The sequence below is a fragment of the Rhinopithecus bieti genome, unplaced genomic scaffold (genome assembly GCF_001698545.2).
Source record: "Rhinopithecus bieti isolate Rb0 unplaced genomic scaffold, ASM169854v2 scaffold_18644, whole genome shotgun sequence".
Taxonomy (NCBI): Eukaryota; Metazoa; Chordata; class Mammalia; order Primates; family Cercopithecidae; genus Rhinopithecus; species Rhinopithecus bieti.
The window spans coordinates 330,810-343,729 of NW_016809656.1; the positions used below are offsets into that span (position 1 = coordinate 330,810).

At 34.4% G+C, this 12,920-nt stretch overlaps 1 protein-coding gene across 3 annotated transcripts in view; it reads right to left on the minus strand.

Annotated features, from left to right (window-relative positions):
* Positions 1-8,154: 8,154 nt before the first annotated feature.
* Positions 8,155-12,920, minus strand: part of ARL6 (ARF like GTPase 6) — a 40,562-nt gene continuing 35,796 nt past the window's right edge. For all 3 annotated transcript variants that reach the window (XM_017889950.1, XM_017889949.1, XM_017889948.1), the window contains one exon: positions 8,155-8,658. In XM_017889950.1, the coding sequence (XP_017745439.1) occupies positions 8,633-8,658 (26 nt within the window). In that variant the 3' untranslated portion in view covers positions 8,155-8,632. The remainder of the gene's footprint in view (positions 8,659-12,920) is intronic.

Below are 12,920 nucleotides of genomic sequence, written 5' to 3' on the forward strand. Positions count from 1 at the left end.
TTTTTTTTTCTTTTTTGCCTAGTTATTTTATCAATTGCTCAGGAAGCGGTATTTAGATCTCCTACTGTAGTTGTGAAATTATTTCTCCCTTTATCTGTCAATTTCTGCTTTACATATTCTGAAACTTTGCTATTGGATGCACACACATCTGGGATGAATCATAATAAAATGTCTCTATCTCAGTTAATTCTTTTTCTTTTGACGTCTATTTTATCTTATATTAATATATGCACTCAAACCTTCTTACACTTACTGCTTCCATAATCTTTTTAAAATACATTTACTTACAACATGCCTGCATCTTCATATATTAAATGCATTTCTTGTAGAGAGCAGATAGTTGAGTCATGCTTTTTAAAAATTCATTCTGCTTATTTCTGATTTTAATCGGAGAATTTAATCCAATTAAATTTATTGCAAGTATTGATATAATGGTATTGAGGACTGATTGTTCCTTCTGTGTTTTGTTCCTTTGTCCCCCCTTTCCTTATTATGTGGATTATTTCTTAAATTCCATTTTAATGTATTGGCTTTTTAATATTTCTTTTCCACATTTTTAAATAGTTGCTCTAGGGATTACAATATGCATCTTTAATTTATACTGTCGATTAGAGTTAATATTGTATCAATTCTTGTAAAATGTAGAAGTTTTACAACTGTTTGGGTCCTTTATCACCTTCACCATCCTTTTTTATTATAGTTATCATATGTTATTTGTATGAAGTCTACATACATTATTAGCCACACACGAATATGTTATTCTTTTAAACATTTGTATGTATTTTAATATTTTTTTAAAAGCCTTTTACATTTACCCAGATATTTATCATTTCATTACTTCTTGAAAATTAGACTTCTCATTTGGTGTAATATCCCTCCAGCCTGCAGAATTTTTTCTTAGTTTTCTATCTTAGAATTCTGGAATAACTTTCTTATTTTTCTTTCAACACTTTAAAGGATACTGTACTACTGAATTTGGCATAGTTTCTAATAAAAATTGACTTTTTTGTATCACTTTTACTCTGTAAATAAGGTTTTCTTTCCTCTGGATATTTTTGATATTTGGTTTTCAGCAATTAGCTTTGCCATATGTAAGTTTATGGTTTGTATTTACTCTGTTTGGGGGTTTCTGAGCTTTTAAAATCTATAAATTATGCCTGTCATTTAATCTAGATTTTTTTCAGCTATTATTTCTTCATAAATTTGCTCCATTCTTTCTTTCCTATCCCTGTGAGCCTCCAATTGCATATACTAAAAAATCTTCTTCTGTTATCCCACAGGACCCTTAGGGAATGGCTAGTTTGTAGAGCAGTCAGAACATGCACATTTACCAATTAAGTTTGCAGTTTTATATGGGCGAGTTTCATGACACCCCAAAATAATTACAATAGTAAAGACCACTGATCACAGATCATCATAACAAATACAATAATAATAAAGTTTTAAATATTGTGGGAATTAGCAAAACGTGATACAGAGATACAATGTGAGCAAAAGGTGTTGGAAAAATGGTGTTGATAAATTTGCTCAACACAGGGTTGTCACAAACCTTGAATGTGTAAAAAACAGGGTATCTGTGAAGCACCATCAAGTGATGCTCAATTAAATGAGGTATGCACTATTGTTTTATTTTCTGATTGCAGTTCATTAGTATACTATCTTCTTATATGACTATACATTAATATTAATTTAGCCCCTTTGAAAAACAATTTAAAGTAGTGCTAAAGAAAAAAAGACAAAATCATGAGTTAACTGAATAAAAATTTCCTTAGAATAAGACATTCTTAGCATTATAACTTTTCCTTCTGTCATGCAATAATCTCATGGAGGCATGTTTCTCAGTTTGTTTCTGTGAGGTAGAATATATTAAGAGTGAAGACAGAAATTTAAATAAAGATAAAACTGATGTGATTTAGATATAGAGTACTGTATAATCTTTAAGACAAATTTAGGTCTCTTTTGAGGTGACACTAATTCAAATGTTATATCAAAGGGAAATATAATTGTAGGCTTAATAAATACAGTTGCTCCTTGCATACTCATTCTACTTTAGGGAAAGCTTTATTCATATAAAGACTAAGAAGCTGTTCACTTAGTATGATTTGGTTGGTACTGGTATCAATGGAGGCTTCCACCTCAGGATTTTCCTGATCTCTTTTAAGAAAGAGTCATAGTCTATTTGTCCCCATTCTTCTCATAGACAATTCAGTATCTCTGTTATATCTAAAGATCTTATTAAAAGAAAAATACTGCCTCTTGTCTTTATATATAGAGATTCATGCTTTGTTTTAATCAGGAAACATATCAGTAATATTTTTTTTCTGAAGTCCTGTGTTAGATATATTCTGGATTAGAAAATACAAATTTAAACATTAACAAGATACCATGTAAATATAGGGTCTTAAAAATCTTTTCATTTGTTCTTAAAAAATCTTGTGCTGCTATGCATAAATAAAATGAAATTATTCACAGTATGGGGGTTTTACAATGTGAAAAGCAATAAGTGATATTTTATGAAACTATAAACTCACTGAATTAGAGAGTATTTAAGATAATAATAACCCAGCATCTAAAGATGCACTAAAAACACTATCAAATGTATAATAAAGTTCCCAGAAATGGCAAGAGGTAAGAGCTGATGTATCATATTTAAGAATTACAAAAAACAACATATTTTTTTAAAAACCCCTAAAACTTGGTAAGAATAGTATACTTGCAAGACATAACTATAAATCTGCCTAAGAAAGTCTCAGGGAAGAGTTAGGGATCACCAAAGTGTGAGCTTGCTATGACTTTAGGAAGGTGCATGCATCCTGATACACACACACACACACACACACACACACACCAAAGAGCCTAAGAAGAGTGTGAATGTGAAACTGGCTTTAACTCCAACAGTAATGATTACATTTAATTGGAGGACACATAAATCAATTTTAGTCATATAACATTGATACTTCATAAATTATTTGGAAGAATTTATAAACTTTTCAAAGAGATTATAAGAGACAGACCAAATTCTGAGCCTAGTCCTGTGTGGACATGTTATTCGTTTAGGCAAATGGCAACAGTATAGAACACTGACACATAAACATGAAATGTTTGTAATGAAGTAAACATTCTTAGCTATACTTGTTACATAACTCAAAAATACAAATATCTACAAATTGAATTATAAAAATGTTTCTACTGCAGGGAAGTTTAAGTTTTTCCCCTGATCTGTTCACGGATTAACAGGAAAAAAGGCATACAAATTTATTTTGTGCAGTCATGTTCAGAGGAGTCACACAATACATAAAAGCTCAAAGGAATGGCCATATGGCGTTTTGATATCATCCTGAGACTACAGAAAGAATAGCTAGACGCTTCACTCAAAATGGTTTATGATGGCAAGACAGGTTATGGGAGCGGGGAAGAGAAGGCTTGACTAGCAAAGGTCGTCTGATTATATAGATGAAACCTCACAGACAGCAGAATCTCAGTTAAAGGTATCAGACTCTCAGTTAGTCTTTCCTTGATCCAGACATGGGAGGGCTCAGAGAAAGCTTCGCTGCATCAGTGCAGATTTTCTCTGCAGAAGAAAATCTTTCCCACAAAAGACAGCTTTGTAGGGCTACTTGTGTTTGTAGGCCTTCTGCATAGCTTTCTCAAAATACACCAAATAAGTATATTTTGGTGTGAAATATTTTTGTTTCCTTCACTATATGCTAATATATACATTTCAAGATTATCAGCAGTAGCTATCATTTACCTCAAAATATTGGTAAAAATCATCAGGGCATCTGAAAGTCCAAGCCAGACGCTTGGGGACAATTTGTCTGTGTGTCTATACTTTCAAAAGTTAACATATTTGATGCTTCATCATCTGCCTTATTTCTTGCCACCCATTTAAAGAAAAAGAAGAACAGAAACCAGAAGGCCAAGACTTAATACTTTTCATTCTTAATGGGAAATTAAAGAAATTCCAAAGAGCATTGCTTTTCAGCCATTTGCACCCAATTTTTCATTTTAATACAATTATTTAAGAAGTGAGTAATTTCAAATTGTTCTATTGCACTTTAGAACATTTAGCTTTGCTGTAAAGCTATGTAAAGGGTAAGAACACAGATTCCAGAGCCAGATCTTGTAGACTCAAAATCTGGTTTCTTCCATTTATTTGCAATATGCTATCTCTTGCCTCACTTTATCATCTATTACAGGGGTCAATAAACTTTTTATGTGAAAGGCATCAGACGGTTTATGTTTTAGGCTTTACAGGCCACATGTATTCTCTGTTGCTCCTCCTCCTTTTTAACAACTTTTTTTTTTTTTTTATACTTTAAGTTCTAGGGTACATGTGCACAACATGCAGGTTTGTTACATATGTATACTTATACCATGTTGGTGTGCTGCACCCACAGAGTCTCACTCTGTTGCCCAGGCTGGAGTACAGTAGCATAGTCTTGGCTCACTGCAACCTCTGCCTCTTGGGTTCAAGTGATTCTCATGCCTCAGCCTCCCAAGTAGCTGGGAGCACAGGCACATGCCACCACACCTGGCTAATTTTTGTATTGTTAATAGAGACGAGGTTTCCCCATGTTGGCCAGGCTGGGCTCGAACTCCTGGCCTCTAGTAATCTGCCTGCTTTGGCCTCCCAAAGGCCGATTACTTGCTGGGATTACAGGCATGAGCCACCATGCCTGGCCTAACAACTCTTTAAAAATGTAAAATAAACATTAAAGGCAGTACAAAAACGGGTTAGCAGTTTACTGACACCTGATCTATATATAGAGACGATATTTACCTCACAGGATTCTTATGACAATTAAATGAATATATGTAAAGTGCTTACGAAGTGTGGGCACACTGTAAAAGCTATAAGATGTTTATCATTACTACTACATTTCTAATCAAATTTTATTTTCAACGTATCTAGTATTCCTGGATGACTTTTAGCATTACTTGGTGATTTAAAATTTGGAGACGGATTTTATCTGTCTTTCTTGGTTTATTCTAAATTGCCAGAAAAGCAGTTTAACATGGCATGCCGATGAAGCTTCTAAATCTGGTGTTGAAATCAAGTGATTGGAAGAAAGAGCCATAAAGGTTCTGAGGCAGGAGAAGTTGAGCAGGAGCATCCATATGGAGAAAGATGAAAATGTAATAACTAAGTAACCTAAAACATTCAATTAAACACAATAACCATTTCTTAATCACTATAGTATTTCTCTCTAGTCACAGACATACACAAACCTATTGATTTAGGTGACCTTGTAATACCAGTCATTTATTTTTATGAACAAAGGGAATAATCAGAAAGCAGAAAATAAGTACAAACTCAGTTAAGATGCAATAGTATTTTAATGCACCAGAGTTATAAGCAAGATGAATTTGCCTTAAGTATTGCAACTGACTGAATGTTTGTGTTCTCCCAAAATTTCTGTGTTGAAATCCTAACCCCTATGTGATGATATTAGGAGGTGGGGTCTTTGGGAGGAGCCATGTGAAGATGTAATGGGATTCATGCTCTTATCAAACAGACTCCAGAGAGTTCTCTTGCCCTCCTTTTGCCATGTGAGGATACAAGAAGAAGATGGCAGTCTGCAACCAAGACGGCTCTCACCAGAACCCAACCATGCTGGCAATCTGATCTCAGACTTCCAGCTCCAGAGCTGTAAGAAATAAATTTCTGTTGTTTATAAGCCTCCCAGACTATGGTACTTTGTTATAGCAACCTGAAATGACTAAGACAAGTATTATCAAGAGTAACTGCACATGTTTATGAAAATCACAACATGATATAAAACATTACAAAGAAAAAATATCTTAAACAACCAGGAGACAATTTGTAACTTTTTCACAGAGAGCTTAGAAATAAAAAACAAACATATAAAACCCAGCCCTTTTGTGACTTACAAAGCACAGGCTGAACAGGGCCATATACAAATATTTAAATGCAAAGCACACAAGAGGATAAGTTTCAAACATTTTACAAGGTGTTATAGTCAAATACAGAGCTTAATGAATTAAACTTTGTAACACAGTGATGTCTAGACATGAAAAACAACTTGCTTCAGCTTTAATAAAATACATTTTAATTGTATAATATGCTAAATACAAATGCAATAATCTCAGCTTATTCACACTTATATGACATCCTGTGACTACACTGTTGCCCAACTTATTTCTACATAATCTTTACAAGAAAATGTGGAGTAGGGATTTTGGAGATCATGAAAACAAAGAAAAAGGGTACTTCTTCTTCTAAATATTTGCATAGGTATGAGCTACTGTAGTTTGTGGAATACCAAATAATTTAATGTTAAAATAGTTTTAAAGACTTTTATCAAAGTCATTTATGTCCAGAGTTTAAAATTTGAGTAGTGTTAATAGCTTTTTTAAAAAAAAACAAAGAGTAGTCTCTAGTCTCTGACCTTCCCTCTACCATCCCTGTCCTGGTTGCTGTCCCAAGAAAGAGGCTTTTCTATCGTTTTAGTTGTTATTCTGGTAGATATATCTGTATTTCTAATATCTACCATACTCTTGAATCATCGCTCTTAAACAGACTGCTTGGTACTGAATCCTAATACCAGACTTACTAGCTCTTTGAACTTTGGCAATTCACATAACATTTTAAGGCCTCAGTTTACTGATTTATCAAATAGAAATAATAACACCTATCACATAGGCTTATTGGGAGGATTAAATGATGAAAATTCTGTATGTGTAATACCTGCTTATAATATAATGATCGTATAGTAGTAACTCTTACTAATTTTATTACTACCTTATAAGTGAGCGAGGATTTGAATTCTCATCCAGTTCTTTCTCCATCCTAAAATAGTTGTAGCATATCAGTTTTTAAAAATATTACATTCATTATTTCCATCATTATGTCCTTTCTATATCTGCAGCAACTTTAGATTAATGAGATTTTCATTCTGTATCCTCTAAAACAATGTACAAGAGAGATGGTAAACTAGCTAAGATGCTACGCCATTGGAATTTTCTGGATAACTTTCAATTTGCCAAATGCCAAATCACTGGTATTTCTGGACTATGAGAAACTGGAATATAAAACTTTTTTTTTTTGAGACGGAGTCTCACTCTGTCGCCCGGGCTGGAGTGCAGTGGCCGCATCTCAGCTCACTGCAAGCTCCACCTCCCGGGTTTACGCCATTCTCCTGCCTCAGCCTCCCGAGTAGCTGGGACTACAGGCGCCCACCACCTCGCCCGGCTAGTTTTTTGTGTTTTTTTCAGTAGAGACGGGGTTTCACCATGTTAGCCAGGATGGTCTCGATCTCCTGACCTCGTGATCCGCCTGTCTCGGCCTCCCAAAGTGCTGGGATTACAGGCTTGAGCCACCGCGCCCGGCCTGGAATATAAAACTTTTATTGTAGCTTTATATGCTTTTATTAAAATCTCTGTGAAACATATACCACTACTGCAGTTACTATAACATCTTTATTACTTATTTTTGCCTTCTATTTTCATCATTTTCAAACCTAATGACATTTGAGATGGTATATATTATATATTACAGTTTTTCTTTATATGCAATGTTTATCAGGATCAACAACATTGCTCTATATACTGTTGCTCAGTGATTAAAATGAAGGTTTCTATTTAGAGTTCACAATTATACGTGGTCTCTAATTTGTAAGAAATAATAATTTGTGTGCCTGAGATATGTCTAAAATTATAAAGAACATTTATGTAGCAGTTTATGTTCATGAAAAAGTTAAAAGTCACAATTTATTTTAACAAGTGCTATGGTAAATTGGAGGCATTTAAAAGGGAAAAACAAGATGCCAGTTATGATTACTGAACAATCAAACATTAATTTACTTTATACCTCTTAATCTGAAGTTGCAATATTTTCATTCAGCCAATAAAATAAAATTAGATACTATCCATGAAAAGCTTCTCAAATTATCCCTTAATAAATTTTAAGTTATCTGAAGATAAGGATATGTCTTATTTACCCCGTATCATCATTGCCTAGGACTTGCCTGATTAGTTGGTGTAGAGATGTTCAACATACAACGAATAAATAAATTCAGCTTAACTTAGTCTCAGATGGTTTACAAATGCTTGACAGTATGACACCAAATACCATACTAATAGAGCATTATTCTTTTCAGCATAAACAAAGCACACTAGTTGGTACATTACATTTTACATTTTATTGATGGTGACACATAGTAAAAATTGAATATATATTAATTACCCATGGTCCCTTATAAATATTTAAAGTTCTTTTTCACAAGCACAATTCATACTGCAAAGTCATAAACTAAATTTTTTAAAAAGAGAATTAAAAAATAAAATATATTGAACATATCATAAATTATGATGGGCTTATAACTCTGACTTTTAGACATTCTACATACAATCAAATGTAGACCTTCACTAAGAAGTTGATAATTTTAGGGAGCCCTTTTGAGGGAATATTCAGTTTTTAAATAATTAATGGCCAAATTAGCATACCTGAAGTCCCATGTTCTTAAAAAGGTCATTGAGAGTCCATAAATGCAAGCAGAAAATTATATTTTTTGATGCATATACATCTTTTACAAAATGTAAAGTATTCTGTTTGCCTTAGATAGATTCCTTGAAATGAAAATTGCAGAGGTTTCCAACTATTATCTTTTCATGTCTTCACAGTCTGGATCTGATCTGATAACAAAAAACAAAAATTATTAATCTCTATAGGGCAAAATATATTTTCTAAAGTAATCTAAGTCAAATCTATACAACATGTTGGAAGCTTATGTATACATTTGCTTTTGTTATTATTATTTTTTAGAGATAGGATCTTGCTATGTGGCCCAGGCTGTACTGGAACTTCTGGGCACAAATGGTCCTCCCACCTGAACCTCTCTAGTAGTTGGGACTACAAGTGTGCACCAGGTCCAGCTACACCTGCTTTTTTAAAAGCACAATTCATCCTATAGTTATTCTTTTTATTAAAGTTGTATATTTGCATAGAGTCAACTAGTTCTATGAGATTTCTAAGCAAAACAGCAGTACTTTGCTTCATCTCCATTCCTCCCTTTCAGGGGCAACTACTTATAACTCCCTTTTAGATGAATACTTATAATACCTCTAAATAATATACTTTTATTATGACTTCTTCAAATATCAGTTCCTTCAATGTAATATGAGACATCAGCTCTCTCACACTCCCATGCTGCTTCTAGGCAACCCTCATAATACCCCCATTCTCCTAATACACTAATATAGTCACTGTCAATATGATGACTATGTAAATGCTATTCACGGCTAAGACAGGTGGTACACTTACTTTTCCTTTCCTCTTCTATATTTTATCCCTCTAGAGTTAATAATTGTCTTTCCCACTCCCATCCAACTCATCTATTTAATTGTTGTATGTACCTAACTCTAATTCAATTGCATCACTCGCAGAGTTTAAACCTTTATTACTATGAAGTACCTTACATAGTCCATCAACTTTGCCTTCTTGAATAACTCGTCCTCAGAGTCTTATTAAAAAAACTCTAGAATCTATACTCATTTTCTCTATGCCTGCCCCAGTCATTTTGTTACAATATCTTCTTTCATTATCATTCCAGGGTCTCCATTAATATCCTGGGGATTCCTTCCCCTACTCTCTTGTGCTGGTTTTCCTGTGTCATGATCTCTTAATTTTCTCTTCTTGGTTTATTTCCTTTTTTTTTTTTTTTGTCCTTGATAATGCTCGTACCAAGATTTTCCTGTTTTTGAAAAATATTATTCTCAGTGGATACCTTAGTAAAACGCATAGAAAGTAAATTCTTGAAATGCTATATAGCTGAAGATGTCTTTATTCTACTGTCAAAATACACTCATACTGCCTGAGTATATAATTCTGTTATTCCCTCCTTGGACTCTTCCAGGCATTTCTCAATTATCTTACAGCTTCTAAGTTGTTGCTGTTGATAAATCTGGTGTTACTCTGTTTTCTTATTCTTTTCTTCCTCAGGAAGCTTTTCATTTTTTTCACAGGAAGCTTGCAGAATCTTCCACTGTTTGAAGCACTGAATTTCAGTAATGATGCCTGCTGGTGTGGGAATATTTTTATCCGCTGTATTGAGCTCTTGAGAAGTCTGTCAACTGAAAACTCATTGATTTAGTTCTAGAAAATACTGTTCGGGGATTTGCTATCCTCCGTTTTTTTCTGTTTTCTCTTTCTGAATTTCCGATTATTTGGATATTGGGCCTCCTGAACATGACCCCTTTCTTTTCTTTCCAATTTTGTATTCTTTGTCTTTCTGCTCTACTTTCCGGGAGTTTGCCTCTATTTTATCATCTTTTCAAAATTAAATTTTTCATTTATACTATTATATTCTTATTTTCCAAGAACTCATTTTTTTGTTCTTTCTTTTCAAGTAGTTTCTTGCCTTTATTCATGGAAGCAACACCTCTTAATCTTTTTGAGGATACTCTTTAACAGTTTTTTGAAATGTTCTCTCTATACAAATTCTACTTACTCGAACCCACTTTTATTGTTTGTGGACATTCCCATATTTTATAATGTTTTCATCCTCAAATGCCTGGTCATCCTTTGCCATCTGCTCTTATGTATAAGGGAACACTAAAAAGTTGATTGGAATTTGCAAACATGTGTGAAGCTTGTCAAATGTGGTCTTCCTTTAGTACGTCTGGCCAAGCCATTTCCTTGGGATCTCCAATATTAATACCTTTAGATCTTTGCTCTTAGGCTGGTCTGATTCCCCAAAGATAACTCTTCCTATATCCTGCTTACTGTCATTGTTTTCTGGGAGAAATAGGAGAAGTAGAAGAGAGTTATAATATTCAGCATGAAAACTTTTTTTCCTCATTTTTCAATTCAGCACCACCAGACAGTTGTGCACCTAGGGTTTTCTAGTCCAGAGACACTGTCTTTGACTCTGCAGAAAATAAACCTTCAATTTTATCTTAAAGGGAAGATGTATAATCATATCTTTTCTTTTTATCCCACGTTCATCCTTATTTTCAATTTCCACCGATTTCTGAGGCTTTGCATCTGCAATGTAAATTAGGCTGCTTTTCAGTTTTCCCCACTGGTAGTTTAAGATTCAGCTTTCTCAAGTCTGTTAAGTAATTCAACGTTCATCAAATATTCAGCTTCGAAAATTTGGATGCCATTTTCACTACTTCCCTTCTTTTTGTCCATCTATGTTATATCTTTTTTAAAAGTCTCTTTACTGTTAGAGTTGGGGAGGAGATGAAACTAAGTGTACTTGATCAATCCTCTTTCATTGGAATACTCCTGCATAGTTTGTAAGTCTAATATTCACATCTGGGAGCAGTAACTTGTTCCATGCAGACAAAGCAATAAAATGAATACATTTTATTAGTTATTTGGGAAGATTTCTTTTTAAAAGTACCTAATTTGAAAGTTTCAGGGCAAGAAAACTTACAGTTCTGCAATAGTTTCTGTTTATTCTCTGGCAGTTTAAAAAATACTTTCTAGTCTATTCAAGCATTCTGGTCTTTGGGTTGTTCTACATACATAATTATTGAGACAGTTTCCAAAGACAACAGAATCATGCCATTACACGTGCCATTTAATATTTGACCAAAAGGTTTCTAACCTTAAACTTTATTTAAAAATTTTTTTGAGACAGTCTTGCTCTGTCACCCAGGCTGGAGTGCAGCGGCATGATCTTGGCTCACTGCAACCTCCACCCCCAGAGTTTCTGCCTAAGTCTCCCTAGTAGCTGGGACTATAGGCATGCACCACCACACCCGACGAATTTTCTGTAGTTTTAGTCACAATGTTTCACTATGTTGGCCAAGCTGGTATCAAACTCCTGTCCTCAAGTGATCTGTCCACCTTGGCCTCCCAAAGTGCCGGGATTACTGGCATGAGCCACTGCTCTCGGTCCCAACCTTAAACTCTAAATAATAAGATTAAATTAGCCCCAAATGAACCAAAGGCCTTCTTTTCTATTATACTAGGAAATTCCAGAATTCTGGAAGCAAAATAAGATATAAGTTTAGAATACCTTTCACAGCTACATTCACATAAATGTCTTTAGCTAACACAAACTAATCTCCTATATTTACTGCTATTTATTTTTAAAATAGATTTTTATCTCTTTTCAAATCTAGAGACAGTTGGGAATATGACAATGTAAACTATTTGTTATTACACAGAAAATATAACCAAAGCGGCCAGGCGTGGTGACTCATGCCTATAATCCCACCACTTTTGGAGGTTGAGGTGGTGGGTGGATCACCTGAGGTCAGGAGTTTGAGACCAGCCTGCCCAACATGGTGAAACCCCATCTCTACTAAAAATACAAAAAATTAGCTGGGCGTGGTGGTAGGCACCTGTAATCCCAGCTACTCAGGAGGCTGAGGGAGGACAATTGCCTGAACCCGAGAGGCAGAGGTTGCAGTAAACCGAAATCGCACCACTGCACTCCAGCCTGGGTGTTAAGCGGGAAACTCCATCAAAAAAAAACCGGAAGGAAGGAAGGAAGGAAGGAAGGAAGGAAGGAAGGAGGGAAGGAGGGAAGGAGGGAAGGAGGGAAGGAGGGAAGGAAGGAAGGAAGGAAGGAAGGAAAAGAAAGAAAAGGAAGGAAGGAAGGAAAAGAAAGAAAAGAAAGAAAAGGAAGGAAGGAAGGAAGAAAGAAAGAAAGAAAATATAACCAAAGCATCTCCTATTTGAAACCAAATGATACACTCTTTTATCCTGTGGTTAGTTTCCTCCTTTTTTAAACAGAGTGTTTAGGTAAAAGGGTAAACTTAATATTTACAGGGTGCTTTCTTATGCTAGGTATTTAAACAGTATCTAATCTGTACAAAATTTAACACATTTTATTTTTTAATTTTACAGATTAAAAAAATCTTCACAAGGTAAGAGATTTCAGCTAACAGACAGAGAGGTAAATTAATAAGCAGTAGAATAGATTTGCTGGACTCAAAAG